The 15,379-nt window shown below is 43.5% G+C and overlaps 1 protein-coding gene across 1 annotated transcript in view; it reads right to left on the bottom strand.

Moving 5' to 3' along the window:
* Positions 1-15,379, bottom strand: part of PTEN (phosphatase and tensin homolog) — a 90,293-nt gene that overhangs the window by 19,416 nt on the left and 55,498 nt on the right. The window contains exon 5 of the mRNA XM_074959025.1: positions 13,468-13,706. Coding sequence (XP_074815126.1) covers positions 13,468-13,706 — 239 coding nt within the window. The remainder of the gene's footprint in view (positions 1-13,467; positions 13,707-15,379) is intronic.

The following is a 15,379-nucleotide window of genomic DNA, read 5'->3' as shown; positions in this document are numbered from 1 at the left end:
CACTAGATGTGGATGCCAGTGCCTCTTTTTATGGGAACATGCAGGAAAGTTCCCTGGCTTCACTGTCACAATGGTGCTTTAATGTCCATCTGAAAATCACCATGTGCAATAAAGCTAGCTATTCCCAGATCAACCACTGGTTGAAGCACTCCAAATCTCTCTGTAACTGCAATAAGGAGGAAGTAGATCTCCTGAAATAATTATTGATGCTGAAAAGTATTGTTTGTATGAATACATTTTTTATGCTGAATTTTAGAAAGCATTATATTCGGGTATCTTAGGTCTAAGAGTAGAGGATACATGATAAACCCCTTTTCCAGGGGAACAGAACTACTGTGCTACCTTCTATCCATTACTGCGAACACTCACTTCTAATCTTTTGTCTGTCCATTTTTTTTTTTTTTTTTTTTTGGAGGGGTGGGGGGAGTCAAACTTTGACTTCAAGGTGGAAAGGGCTGACAGCCTGTACTTCTGGCATCAAGTTTTCTTTAGTGGGCTTAGACACATTCTACTGTCTTTGGAGCCAAAAGCATCTAATAACAAAGTTCTGCCCCAGATAACTGACAGAATCTGAAATGGCTCCTGCCAGAGGTAGTAACTGCCTTGTCTTCCCATTATTTTGGCCAAGAGTAGGACAGATACGGTTCCTTTGCCTAGGAAATTCAAGAGGAGCCATAAAAATATTGGCGGCTGTACTCTTCAATTAGTCATACTTCCTCTTGCAACTGGATTCATACTTCCTGTCTACATTGTCTAAGTGCCACAAGACCCTTGTGAGAATTAATTTGCCTTGCTTGTTAACTTCAAAACTTTCCCTGGTTACTGTCCCCTGGGATTTGAACCCCTCTAAGCAGGCTATATGCACATTGTGGGTTGCTTTGGGGAGAGAATTTAGCATCAAATTAAAGCCAATTTTTGGTCTTTGCCCCAACAGAAAAAGGCAGTTCGTTGTCTTGGGCCAGAGTTTGTTCTTTTGAGCCCAATTCTACTTCCAACTCAATAAGTCACATAGGATTTTAATTATCAGGAACTATAAATCTTCGAAGAACAGTACCTGAAATACAACATTAAGTTATATAATGGACATTCAGGGAAGTACAAAAACTCTTAGAAACTACATTTTAAAATTATACTTGTCTATAAACAGTATTCCTAAAATTACTTAGTGCATATTATCCTCAACCAAATAATCAGATCAAAGTGGAGGGGAGACAGCAGATCTTAGAGAACAGAGACTGTCTATCATCATCAACATGATATTTAGGTATTTACCATGAGACTTTAAATAGGGCTCTGACCCTCTGTTTAAAGATATATGATTTTCTTAACATTGATATGTACTTATGGCTCAAATCACGTATCTGAGGACCTCACTATTTACCCCAAAAACCATCCTTGGTGTGGATAAACATTATCCGGCCCCTGGCCCTTTAAAAAAAAACAGGGCGGGCCAACAGACAGGGATCTTAAGGACTGACTCAAATCATACACGCAATCTGCGGCAACAAGAATATTTAGTTAACAGATCAGAACAAAATACCACTGTAATCAATACAAATTATCTAACAAGTGTTTCTTTTTTCCAACTAGAACCTCCATAGGGATTTCATCATTACTCTCCGTCAAAGGAGAGCACTGAACCATAGCTTGTCCCTAGAATATGTAGATGGTCACCTTCCTACTGTACAGTGCTTAATCATACATACTGTACGATGACAGCTTCAACAATCAGCATCTACCCATTTGACTATTAATGGAGATTAATAAAACCTACTGAAGATTCACATTTTTCATATTGTTTGCAGACTGTCATATCTATTCTACAGATATTTGTTAGTTACCTTTGCCAGGTTTTGCTGGAACAGTCAGTACACTGTTTAGATATCTGATCTTGTTCAATTGCGACCATTCTGAAGTATCATTTCAGAATACAAGTCATTCTCATCTTCCCATTCAGAGAGACCTATACTGTACCCATTAATTCTGCTCTCCAAATGTCTAGGGTTAAATTATTGTTTGTCTATTTGCTCAGTAAGACCAATGTATGTGGCGGGGCGGGGAGCGGAAGCGACTATCTAGTATTAATTGATTGGTTAAAACCATTATAGTTGAGTGAAATCTAAGCTGGAATCGGTAACTGATTTTGGGGTTTGCTGAGAAAGACTAGATTTCGTCATTGTCATCATTATGGAGACATGGGAGAAGGGTCGGAATCTGGGGGGAGCATAGGCAGCTACAGCAGGGATAAGGAAGAGACGAGAGAACATGGAGGGAAATCAAATCAGTATCTTAATGAGAGAAGTATGGGGAATAAGTAGTAGAAGAGGAGGTTACTCACCAGTGCAGTAACTCACGTTCTTCGAGATGAGTGTGCCTGTGGGTGCTCCACTCCAGGTGTTGGTGCGCCCCTTGGTGCCTTCACTCGGATATTTTTACAGCAGTACTTGCGCAGTGCCTGCCTCAACAACGTGCGGGGCTTGGGCTCCTCAGTTCCTTCTCTACAATGGAGACCGCTCCAAACTCCGAAATGCTGGGGGGTGGGGGGAGAGGAGAGGTAGGTAGTGGAGCACCCACAGGGCCTTATCTTGAAGAACGTCCATTACTGCACAGGTGAGTAACCTCCTCTTCTTCTTTGAGAGATGTCCCGGTGGGTGCTCCACTCCAGGTGACTGAAAAAGCAGCGTCTCTTAAGGAAGTACGGAGTTAACATCTGGTAAGAAAGCTGCAGAGAGCACAGTTCGGCCCATTCAAATGTCAGTTGGGGGGATCCCTGAGTAAGAACATAATGTTTAGCAAAGGTATGCTCTGAAGCCCAGGTGGCGGCTTTGCAAATATCTGTGAAGGGAATATTACATAAGAATGCCACAGATGTTGACAAAGAACTGGTGGAGCGTGTTCTAACAGAAGCTGGAGGATTCACCTTCTTTAGTTGGTAGCACAGGCGGATGCAGTTTGCTATTGAATTGGATATTCTCTGCGCAGACATGGATTAGCCTCTGGATCATTCTGCGATTGAAATGAAAAAGTTTAGGGGAAGCCCTAAGGGGCTTAGTCCAATCTAAATAAAAGGACAATGCTCTGCGCACGTCAAGTGTATGCATTGCTGATTCGAAAGTGTTCGCATGTGGTTTAGGAAAGGAGGTTGGTAGATGGATAGGTTCATTGAGGTGGAAGGAAGAATGCACCTTCAGGAGAAATTTAGGATGCATCTGAAGCGTGACTCTGTCCTTAAAAAAAATATGGTCTACTGTGGGCCAGCCATAAGCGTTCCAAGTTCTCCTACATGTCTGGAAGATGCAATGGCAACTAAAACCAGAGTTTTTATGGATAGATGTAGGAGGGAGCATGTTGCAAGCGGCTTAAATGGATAGTGCCTCAAGCATGTGAGGACCAAGTGTAGGTCCCAGGGTTGACTAGGTGGTCTAATCTCCGGGTATACAGTCTGGAGTCCCTTGAGGAACTGCTTAGTGATGGGATAAGCAAAGATAGTAGTGTCTCCAGTCTTATTGTGAAACGCCATAATTTTTAGCTCCATAAAGATACATCTAGTAGCAGAGACCCCAGATAGTTTAAGTTCTAAAAGACAGTCTAGTATTAGTGAAAGACTAGCGGAAGCAGGAGTGGTTGGCTTGGTGGAGCACCAGTGAGTGATCTTAGTCCATTTTTGGAGATAGCAGAACACAATCCACACATACCACCTATGTAATAGTACTCTCTGTACCCATTCAGAGCAGTCTAGCTCCTCATTAGAGAGCCACTGATGAGCCATGCTTTCAGGTGCAGCATCGTTACATTGGGGTGGTGTAGTTGACCCCTGTGTTGTGATAATAGGTTGGGGTGATGGCAGGGGGAGAGAAGAGGAGAATCGATGGGCAAACTGACATCCTCATTAAAAATGGGTACCATGCCTGTCTGGGCCACATAGGAGCTATTAGTATTACCCTGGCCCCCTCCGCTTGTATTTTTTGTGAAAAAGGGGTATGAGGTAGAATGCGTATAGGAAATTGTCGCTCCATTTGATGATGAATGCATCTCCCATTGAGTGTTTTCCTAGGCTTGCTCTGGAACAGAATTCCGGGCATTTTTTGTTGGTCACAATTGCGAAAAGATCCAGTGGCAGGTAGCCCCATATTTTGAATATATTGTGTAGGATGGTATCATTTATCTCCCATTCATGATCTAGGGGAAAAGATCTGCTGAGCTCGTCCACAGTGGCGTATAGTGAACCAGATATATAGGAGGCTGAAATTTGGATATCATGATGGAGGCACCAATTCCAAAGTTTCATAGCAGAACAAGTGAGATCTAGCTCCTCGTCTGTTTATATAAAACATGTAGGCGATGTTGGTTCTGGTTGTGTGGGAGAAACTGGAGGCAGACATTGCAGGCCACTCGAAGCTCTAAAAGATTTATGTGTAGTGAAGCTTCTCTAGGTGACCAGAGTCCCTGAGTGGTGTGGTGTGCCATGGATGCTCCCCTGCCCGGGAGGGAAGCATCCGTGGTAAGAACAACAGATGGGAACTCCTGCACGAATGGGACTCCGGAGCAGAGGTTGTGTGGAAGAGTCCACCATGTGAGTGAGTCCTTGATTTTGGTAGGTATGGACAGAAGTCTGTTCAGGCCATGCACGTTCGCGGTCTGTACACAGTGGTCATCCAACCCTGCAGGCACCGCATGTAGAGGAGTGAATTTTTGACCACAAAAGTACAAGAGGCCATATGGCCGAGAAGTTGCAGACAGTCCCGGACAGTGACCTGTTTTGCAACTTGGCGATAAGATTCTTTATGATGTTGAATCTGTCAGGTGGGAGAGATGGAATCGAGATGAGCGCCTATGAACTCTAGTAGTTGAGTAGGAGTTAATATGCATTTGTTTTTATTTATAGGCCCAGACCCTGGAAGCAGTCGATGGTCATCTGCATGGCTTGGATGGCCTCCCCGAGAGTCTGTGCCTTGAGCAGGCAATCATCCAGGTAAGGAAAAATTGACTCCTCCTTTCCGTAGGTGCACCGTTGCCATTGTGAGAATCTTGGAAAAGATGCGGTGTGCTGTTGAGAGGCCAAAGGGCAGAACCCTGTAATTGGTAGTGATTTGAGCCCATAACAAATCTGAGAAAACGCCTGTGGGCGGGGGTGTATAGTTATGTGAAAATAAGCATCCTACAGGTGAAGGGCTGAAAACTAATCTCCCTGCTCCAGCACTGGAATTATGGTTGTGAGGGTAACCATTTTGAATTTTTGCTTTTTGATGAACTTGTTGAGTCGCCTGAGGTCAAGGATGGGTCGCCATCCCCCACTTTTCTTTTCTGTCAAAAGTAGTAATGGGAATAAAAACCCTTTCCCCTGTGCTGATCAGGCATTGTTGCAACTGCTCCTATTTGTAGAAGATGTTGCACCTCTTGGTGGAGCAAGTTGTCGTGAGAGGAGTCCCTGAAGAGGGACGGGGTGGGGGGTATGGATAGGAAGGGGGGTGGAACAGCCCAATCGGATGACCTCTAGGGCCCATCTGTCCATAGTGATGACTCACCAGTTGTGGTAGAATGGGAGTAAACTGTGACCAAAGGGGTTGGATGGGAAATATAAGCGCTGGAATGGGTGGGAGCTCTTCTATATCCTGGACCAAGGCTTCAAATTTGCTTATTAGATGGAGGGGGTTGGGACGGTGCTGAGGTTATGAGGCGTCGTTGATGCCTGGGTCTCTGGTAGCATTGCTGCTGGTGATCGTATGGCCTCTGTTGTTGTGTATAGGCCGGATGTCATGCGTGTTGGAAAGACTGATACCTGTATTATCTTCTTCTAGTTGCCGTTGTATGGATGCCTCAGGATCCGAGCGTGTCTCTGGAATTCTTCACAGTGTGCAGCACCTCACTGGTTTTTGCTGCAAATAACTTCTCGCCATCGAAGGGGAGATCCTCCATGGTGTTTTGTATCTCGCGTGGGAAAGAAGAGGTAAATCATGAAGCCCAGTGCATCACTACGGCTGTTGCGGTGGACCCAGCAGCTGTGTCCACAGCATCAAAGGCAGCCTGCAATGCAATGCGGGAAATAATCTGCCCTTCAGAGACTACTGCTTTGAATTGTTCTCTTGTCCTCTAGGATGTCATTAATAAAGTCCATGAGTTTCCCGTAATTTCAGTGATCATATTTGGCCAGTAGGGCTGCATAGTCTGCCGCTCTACATTGTAGCAAAGATGATGCATAAACTTTGTGGCCGAGTAGGTCCATTCTTTTGCTGTCCTTGTCAGAGGGAGTGCACCGGAAATGGTGCTGTTTGTTCTTTTGGTAGGCTGCTTCTACCGCCAGTGAATTTGGTGCTGGGTGTGTGAAAAGGAATTCTGAGCAGGAGGAGGCAGCGGCGACATAATATTTCCAGTCTGCCCTTTTGCAGGTAGGGGGTTTGCTGGCTGTGGTTTGCCAGATATTCTTGGCAGGGTCCATAATGGCTCCCTTAACAGGTAGGGTGATCTTGGAGGACGTCTAAGGTTGTAATATGTCCATCAGCTCATGCTGAGTCTCCAATACCTCCTCCAGAGTGATCTTGAGCTCATTAGCCACTCTTTTGAAGAGGTCTTGAAAACGAGTAAAATCATCCACTGTTGTTGGGGGTGTGGACATAACAGTCTCTTCTGGTGAGGTGGAGGAGGGTTTGGGGTGGCTTCAGGTGCCTCCTCGTCTGCGTGCACTGTTGCAGGTTGCTCTTGTCCGTCCATTGCAGAAGCGTGAACGGGTACAGGAGGAGATATACCGGCTACTGTGGTAGCTGCTGTAGGACCCCCATGGGTTCCAATAATGCCACTGCCTGGGGAAGGGCACGGGTGGTCCCATCCACAGATGTCCATAACAGGGTGGTAAGTCCCTGGAATATGACGACCTCGGTCTCCATGGTCCCATGCAGATAGGAGTGTGAAGTGGGGAGAAATGGTATGGTGAATACTTTTCTAGTGATGAGGACGACGAAGTGGAGGAAGTGAGAGGGATTAGGGGATAGCTGTCGGTGCCGTGCCAACGGTCCGGTGAGAGATCGGTACCAAATAATGAGGAATCTGGAGTTGGCAAGATTAGCAAATCGCTGGAATGAATAAATTGTGGTCCCGAGGTTGAAGGAGCCAGAATATATAGCACTGGATGCGATGGCGGTGCCATAGGGTCAGCCAGTGCCGACTGGTGCAGCACTGTATTCGGAGTCATAGGTCGTAGGTGTGTCAGTGCCAAGACAGCAACCATCTTTGTGTGCAGCACAGGCAGGCTCAGCTGAGAAGGCACAGAGTCCTTTGCAGTGCTGTGTGATACCATATTAGAAGAGGCAGGCAACTTTAAGCCCGTAGCTTCGGCACCGGAGCAGTGCGTACCGGCAACTGGGGTACAGACAGTGCCAGAGGTGCCCAGAGCATCATATGTGCTAAGCTGCAGAGCTGTCGGCACCGACGAAACAGACCTGGTTGGAGACTGTTTGGATGCTGGCTGGTCTCTGTGAGGTGATGAAGCTAGCTGTTTTTTGTTCTTTTCTTGTCCTTAGTGGATTTAGGAGGACTCTGTCTAAAATAAGACTTCTGACCTGGGTCAGAGGCAGGTCTGAAGCACTTCTCCATTAGAATTAACTTGAGTCTCAGGTCTCTATCCTTTTGTGCCCTAGTCTTCAGTTTACTGCAGTGGGCACATTTTTGGGGAACGTGCGACTCCCCTGAACAGTTAACCTTGAGAATGGCCATCAGAGATAGGGATGGCCTCTCTGCACATAGTGCATCCAATGAAGTGAGCTGTAGCTCACGAAAGCTTATGCTCTAATAAATTTGTTAGTCTAAGGTGCCACAAGTCCTCCTTTTCTTTTTGCGGATACAGACTAACAGCTGCTACGCTGAAACCTGTGTTAAAACATGGCAAGCCAGGCATTGTATAAACTGTCAGACAGAAAAAAAAACCAGGAAGGACTCTTTTTTTTTTTTTTTTTTTTTTAAGAGAAGGGGGAAATGAAACTTATCTGACTGAAAAAAACTAGTTTACTATCTAAAGTGAGAAATAATTGAGCGAGACTGCTGAGCTCTGTCTCAGGACGGGGACGGTAGAGAAGGAACAGAGGAGCCCAGACCACAAGCATGTAACTGAGGCACATTCAGTGCGTGAGGCAGGCACCGCGCATGTGTGGCCAGTGCAAATGCTGCTGTAAAAATCTCTGAGCAAAGGCACAAGGGCGCACCAACACCTGGAGTGGAGCACCCACAAGGACATCTCTTGAAGAACTAGAAATCCTAGTTAATAAATATAACTGACAGCTGGCATCACAGACTTGGTGGGATAATACACGACTGGAATATTGGTATAGAAGGGCACAGCTAGATCAGGAACAACAGGCAGGGAAAAAAGGGAGGTGGTGTTGCCTACTGCATAAAAAATGTATACACTTGGACTGAGGCTGAGATGGAAATAGGAGACAGACTTGTTGAAAGTCTCTGGGTAAGGATAGAGGAGTGAAAAACAAGGGTGATGTCATGGTAGGGGGTCTACTACAGACCACCTAACAAGAAAGAGGAGGTGGACGAATCTTTTTACAAACTAACAAGATCATCCAAAGCACAGGACAACGTCCTCCGTAACAGTCAACTACCGAGACACTTATTTATTATTCAGACAGAGAAGAAAGCCACTAGGGGAGAGGCTGTTCCAGATTCGATTTTGACTAATAGGGATGAACTAGTTGAAAATTTGAAAAAGGAAGGCAGCTTAGGTGAAAGTAATCATGAAATTATGAGTTCATGATTCTAAGGAATAGTAGGAGTGAAAACAGCACAATAAAGAAAATAGATTTCAATAAGGTAGACTTCAGCAAACTCAGGGAGTTCGTAGGTAAGATCGCATGGGAAGCAAGCCTAATGGGAAAAACAGTTCAAGAGAGTTGGCAGTTTTTCCAAAGAGACATAATTAAGGGCACAAGAGCAAACTATCCCACTATATAGGAAAGATAAGCATGAAACCACCAGGTTGAACCAGGACATCTTCAATTATCTGAAACTCAAAACTTAAGAATCCTACAAAAAAAGTGGAAGCTAGGTCAAATTACAAAGGATGAATATAAACATTAGAAAGGGCAAGGCACAAAATGAGATTAAACTAGCTAGAGACATAAAGGGAACTAGAAAACATTCTACAAATACATCAGAAGCAAGAGGAAGACCAAGGACAGGGTAGGCCTATTACTCAAATGAAGGGGGGGCGAGGAGAAATAACAGAAAATGTGGAAATGGCAAAAGTGCTAAATGACTTTTTAGTTTCAGTTGTCACCAAAACATTTAGTAGCAATTGGACATCTAACTTAATGAATACCATTGAAAATGAGGTAGGACTAGAGGCTAAAATAGGGAAAGAAGTTAAAAATTACTTAGACAAGCTAAATGTTTTCAAGTCACCAGAGCCTGATGAAATACATCCTACAATACTCAAGGAGCTGACTGAGGCTATATCTGAGCCAGTAGCGACTATCTTCGAAAAGTCAAGGAAGAAGAGTGAGATTACAGAGGACTAGAAAAGGGCAAATATAGTGCCGATCTATAAAGAGGGGAATAAGGACAACCCAGGGAATTAGAGCAGTCTGCTTAACTTCAGTACCCAGAAAGAAAATAGAGCAATCAATTTGTAGACACCTAGAAGATAAGGTGATAAGTAACAGTCAGCATGGATTTACCAAGAACAAATCATGTTAAATCAAGCTAATAAGCTTTCTTTCACACTGTAACAAGTCTTGTGGATAAGGGAAAGTAGTAGATGTGGTGTACCTTGACTTTAGTAAGGTGTTTGAAACTGTCTCAATGAAATTCCAATAAACAAATGAAGGAAATACAACCTAGATCGAGCTACTATAAGATAAATGCACAACTGGTTGAAAAACCATTCGAGTGTAGTTATCCGTGGTTTCCCAGTCAAGCTGGAAGGGCATATCAAGTGTGGTCCCACAGGGATCAGTTCTGTGTACGGTTCTGTTCAATATCTTCATCAATGATTTAGATAATGGCATAGAAAGTACACTTATAAAGTTTGCAGATACCAAGCTGGGAGGTGTTGCAAGTGCTTTGGAGGATAAGATTAAAATTCAAAATGATCTGGACAAACTGAAGAAATGGTCAGAAGAAAATAGCGTGAAATTAAATAAGGACAAACGCAAAGTTCTTCACTTAGGAAGGAACAATCAGTTGCACACACACACAAAATGGGAAATTACTGCCTAGGAAGGAGTACTACTGGATCTGGAGGTCATAGTGGATCACAAGCTAAATATGAGTCAGTGTAACACTGTTGGAAAAAAAAGCAAGCATCATTTTGGGATGTATTAGCAGGAGTGTTGTAAGCAAGGTATGAAAAGTAATTCTTCCACTCTATGCTGATTAGGCCTCAACTAGAGTAGTGTGTCCAGTTCTGCAAGCCACACTTCAGAAAAGATGTGGATAAATTGAAGAAAGTGCAGAGAAGATCAACAAAAATGATTAAAGCTCTAGAAAACATGATCAATGAGGGTAGATTTGAAAAAACTGGGTTTGTTTAGTCTGGAGAAGAGAAAACTGATGGGGCACATGACAGTTTTAAAATAGAGAAAAGGTTGTTACAAGGAGGAGGGAGAAAAATTGTTCTCCTTAACCATGGAGGATAGGGCAAGAAGCAATGGACTTAAATTGCAACAAAGGCAGTTTGGGGGGGGGAGAGACTTCCTGTCAGTAGTTAAGCACTGGAATAAGTTGCCTAGGGACACTGTGGACATTGGAGATTTTTAAGAGCACGTTAGACAAAACACCCGTAAGGGATGGTCTAGATAACTACTTAGTCCTGCCATGAGTGCAGGGAACTGGACTAGAAGACCTCTCGAGGTCCCTTCCAGTCCTATGACTATTCTGGCATAGTCTTCAAAGTGGAGGATAAAGTTTTAAAGGCATCCAAAAGTTCAAGAATTGCTCTGTCCTTGGGTACTCTAGAGAAATACAACCATCTTGCTTAAGAATCAATCTGCCTCTTCATCTCAGTTCATTTGATCATTTTTATTTATTTATTTTGTCAAAGACTGGTATTCAGCACAGAATGCATGTAATTATAGAAATTGTTAGGTTTTTTTTTTCGGTACAGTACTATGTCAGTATGGAGATATATGGACTAATGGTCTCATCTCTCTTATGACTGGCTAAAGTGGCTATCTGCATAAGACCGTTTTAATTTGCTCCCTCTAACATATCAGCAGACAATCTCTTCAGTTAGAATCATAGAATATCAGGGTTGGAAGGGACCTCAGGAGGTCATCTAGTCCAACCCCCTGCTCAAAGCAGGACCGATCCCCGACTAAATCATCCCAGCCAGGGCTTTGTCAAGCCTGACCTTAAAAACTTCTAGGGAAGGAGATTCCACCACCTCTCTAGGTAATGCATTCCAGTGTTTCACCACCCTCACAGTGAAAAAGGTTTTCCTAATATCCAACCTAAATCTCCCCCACTGCAACTTGAGACCATTACTCCTTGTTCTGTCATCTGCTACCACTGAGAACAGTCTAGAACCATCCTCTTTGGAACTCCCTTTCAGGTAGTTGAAAGCAGCTATCAAATCCTCCCCCATTCTTCTCTTCTGAAGACTAAACATCCCCAGTTCCCTCAGCCGCTCCTCATAAGTCATGTGTTCCAGTCCCCTAATCATTTTTGTTGCCCTCCGCTGGACTGTCTCCAATTTTTCCACCTCCTTCTTGTAGTGTGGGCCCAAAACTGGACACAGTACTCCAGATGAGGCCTCACCAATGTTGAATAGAGGGGAACGATCACATCCCTCGATCTGCTGGCAATGCCCCTACTTATACATCCCAAAATGCCATTGGCCTTCTTGGCAACAAGGGCACACTGTTGACTCATATCCAACTTCTCGTCCACTGTAACCCTTAGGTCCTTTTCTGCAGAACTGCTGCCTAGTCATTCGGTCCCATAGTCCGTAGCGGTGGATGGGATTCTTCCGTCCTAAGTGCAAGACTCTGCACTTGTCCTTGTTGAACCTCATCAGATTTCTTTTGGCCCAATCCTCCAATTTGTCTAGGTCCCTCTGTATCCTATCCCTACCTGCCACCGTATCTACCACTCCTCCCAGTTTAGTGTCATCTGCAAACTTGCTGAGGGTGCAATCCACACCATCCTCCAGATCATTTATGAAGATATTGAACAAAACCACCCCAGGACTGACCCCTGGGGCACTCCACTTGATACCGGCTGCCAACTAGACATGGAGCCATTGATCACTACCCGTTGAGCCCGACAATCTAGCCAGCTTTCTATCCAGTTGCTCAACTGATGCTTCCACAACCAAGAGCCTTTGAACACGTCAACCTGTATAGAGATCTAGATGCTAAGAAATGTATAAAAACCTAAATGCAGTCCAACTCTCAGACATAATTTTTGTGCAGTGCTAGAGCAATTCAAAGAGACCTACCCTGAAAAGGACTGGGGCTGACATACACACACCAACTCCAGTCCTTTCCAATGTAGGTGTCTGAATTGCTGTAATACTACAGATGAAATTGGGAAAGAGGAGGGAGACTGATGATCTGAATTTGAAAGAGACCCCAATGTAGCTGGAAAAAATATTTTGACTAGGATGCAGAAGTGAGAAAATAATACTCTGAAGTCCTGAGGCACGAGAGATTACCATCAGCAAGCTGTAGCCACAGCATGTGAACAAAGACCTGCCTGTGCCAGACAGCCTTTGCAGGGCTGCCACTAAGTCTACTAGCAAGGAGTTAAAGGCCCTGAAAGCCTTGTACCATTCTCAGTTCAGGGATTGACAGATTCCTCTGATTGAGAGGCTGGTATAGGAACTGAAAAGGTGATGCTCTCAATGGAGGCAGGCTATAAAGGGATGCTGATGGCAGCTTCTGCCTTGCCTATTACCCTGAAAGTTTCATCCCTACAGAACAGAAGCCAAGTAAAGTGGAAGCAGAAAGTTCTGCTGAATAGTTAAGGCAATCCAGATACATTACAGTGGCTCATCGCATTTCAGCCTTACAAGTACCTGAAGTAAAGGAGTAGCAGAATGCCTCAGAAGAATAAAGGCAATAGAGGAGCTGGACAGCTCATCCACTAAAGGGACCAAAACTAGAATAGTCCTATCTTTCAATTGGTTGAAGCTGCTGCCCGTATAGGTGAATGGGAAAATTCACCATCCACCACCAACTTGATGTAATATGATGCAAAACACCCTTTGAAGAGGGGGTCTGAAATTCCTATGGCTAGCATAAATATTCAGAATCTTCTTGGACATAAGAGAAACAAGGAAGAGACAAGTTTTAATAGAATCTTATCAAAAACACGGATGTGTCGTTTCTTTAAACTGAAAGTTAAACTAGTAAGTCAAACACAATCATACCTTCTGTTGGAAGCCTATCCCATCTAAATTTATCTTAATTAGAAAAAGTACCAAGGAATGGGTGATAGGGTGGAAAAAAGCACAGTACAATAACTCACCTTCTTGTCTCTGGTCCTTACTTCCCCATAAAAATCTAGAGCTTCTTGAGCCTTTAAAAACTTGCCTCGATGTAACAAATATGCACAAATCATTACACCAGTTCGTCCCTTTCCAGCTTTACAGTGGATTGCTGCAACATGATTGTCATCTTCACTCAGCCATTGGTCAAGATCTTCACAAAAAGGTTTGATAAGCTCTAGCTGTGGTGGGTTATGGTCTTCAAAAGGATACTGTGCAACTGTGATAGGAAGATAAAATTTACAATGAAGTCTCAAATTTAATGCATTTTAACTAGTTTAATCAGAGAGGTTAACTTTACAAAATGCATATCATGTAATTAACAGTCTAAAGAAGTAACTGAATAGGTTAAGTGGTCTGACAAGAACTGTAATGATCAATTCCAGAAAGGTGGTATACAAGATGTGGAGCACATGCCAATAGCTTGGCCCCTCAAATTCCAGCAAATTCCCAATTCTTCACACGTCTTACTCAATAGAGCAATTCTGCTCATATCTGACAATCTGTCTTATAACAATCCATCATTCCAGAAGTGATCTTATACCAGAACCTATTGTTACAAGAATATAGGGTTAAGCCATGCCCACTGATCAGCAGAATTGCCTCATTTGAAGATATTACAATTCACCCAGGGACTGAACTGGTCATGTTCACGTAATTAGGTCCAAGAGACTCTAAAATATGTGCAATACGTAACCATAACTGCTAATTGTAAACAAAAAAAAAACCCAGAAAAACCACACACCCAGGCCTTTGAAATGTCTGGGTTTTACTGTTAAAAAAACAACAATTTTTCTTCTTTACTCATATACATCAATCTATCAGATAACAGATGGCAACTACTTAGAATTGGGAAGAGGAGGAGACAACTCTGAAAACAGAAGAGAAATAAGTGATAACCAGGAGACTGCAGCATCCAAAAAACAAAAACACACCTATCTTACAGTGTCAAGCAAAAATAGATAATACCCATATTGCTGCTCAGTATATTTAGTCACACAAAGCTGTATTTTCTCTGCCCAACAGGTTCCCTCACTGACTTTGAGGACAGACAGGCTCCTGCACAAATCGCCACTCAGATCTAGTCAGAAACTGTCACCTTGGAAGCGCTCTCTCTAGTTTTTGGCCAACAAAGAACGAATAAAGCATCCAATTTTGGGAAAGTCTTTTTTACTGGCTTGCCATACATTCAGGTTATGTAAATTCCTTTGGAAGAGACAGTTTAGGTCATGAGAGCAGAAGAGAGATGACTATTATGGTTGAATCATGAGATTATTTTAGCAGAAAATTCTGGTGCAGTGCAGAGTACCATTTTGTCTGGAAAAAACTGCAAAGACGGCTTATAGGCTCACAGCGCAGGCCATTCACTTGGTCCTCTGGAAGAGCAAAAAACCCCCAAATAACTGACAAAAATGAACAAAGTTTGACATGGCTTTAAAAGGAGGATCCATGACACTTCACAACTACTTTCAGATTCCATCAAGGCAGCAAAAATGAGTGCTAACCTTGCAAACTACTCCAATATAAAAATGCACCACCATGGTTCCTTTCACATGGAAGAGTGAGTATTCCTAAAATGGCCACCTCCAGGTGAAGATTACAGTCTTAGACCCTTTAGACAGCTGTATAGAAGGAAACTGAAGCAGTCCTTTAGCCACTACCAATATGGCACTGATAAGGGAGACAATATTTTGAGATCTCTCTCAGAATATTGCCACCAAAATTTGGAGGTAGATTCCATTTTAGATGAGAACCAGCCAAGGTTCCCTCCAGCGAGAAAGTCACCGAGGAAGTCCTGGAAGAAAGTTCCAAAAGAAAAGCAGCTTGTTGTGGAAGCTCTCCAGGGACTAGATCTGAGTCAAGGCTGGCATGGTTCCTTGTCGAGAAGGAACC

This window comes from Natator depressus, chromosome 7 (genome assembly GCF_965152275.1).
Source record: "Natator depressus isolate rNatDep1 chromosome 7, rNatDep2.hap1, whole genome shotgun sequence".
Lineage (NCBI taxonomy): Eukaryota > Metazoa > Chordata > Testudines > Cheloniidae > Natator > Natator depressus.
The sequence above is the reverse complement of the archived record's forward strand: the minus strand, read 5'-3'. Positions and strand labels throughout refer to the sequence as shown.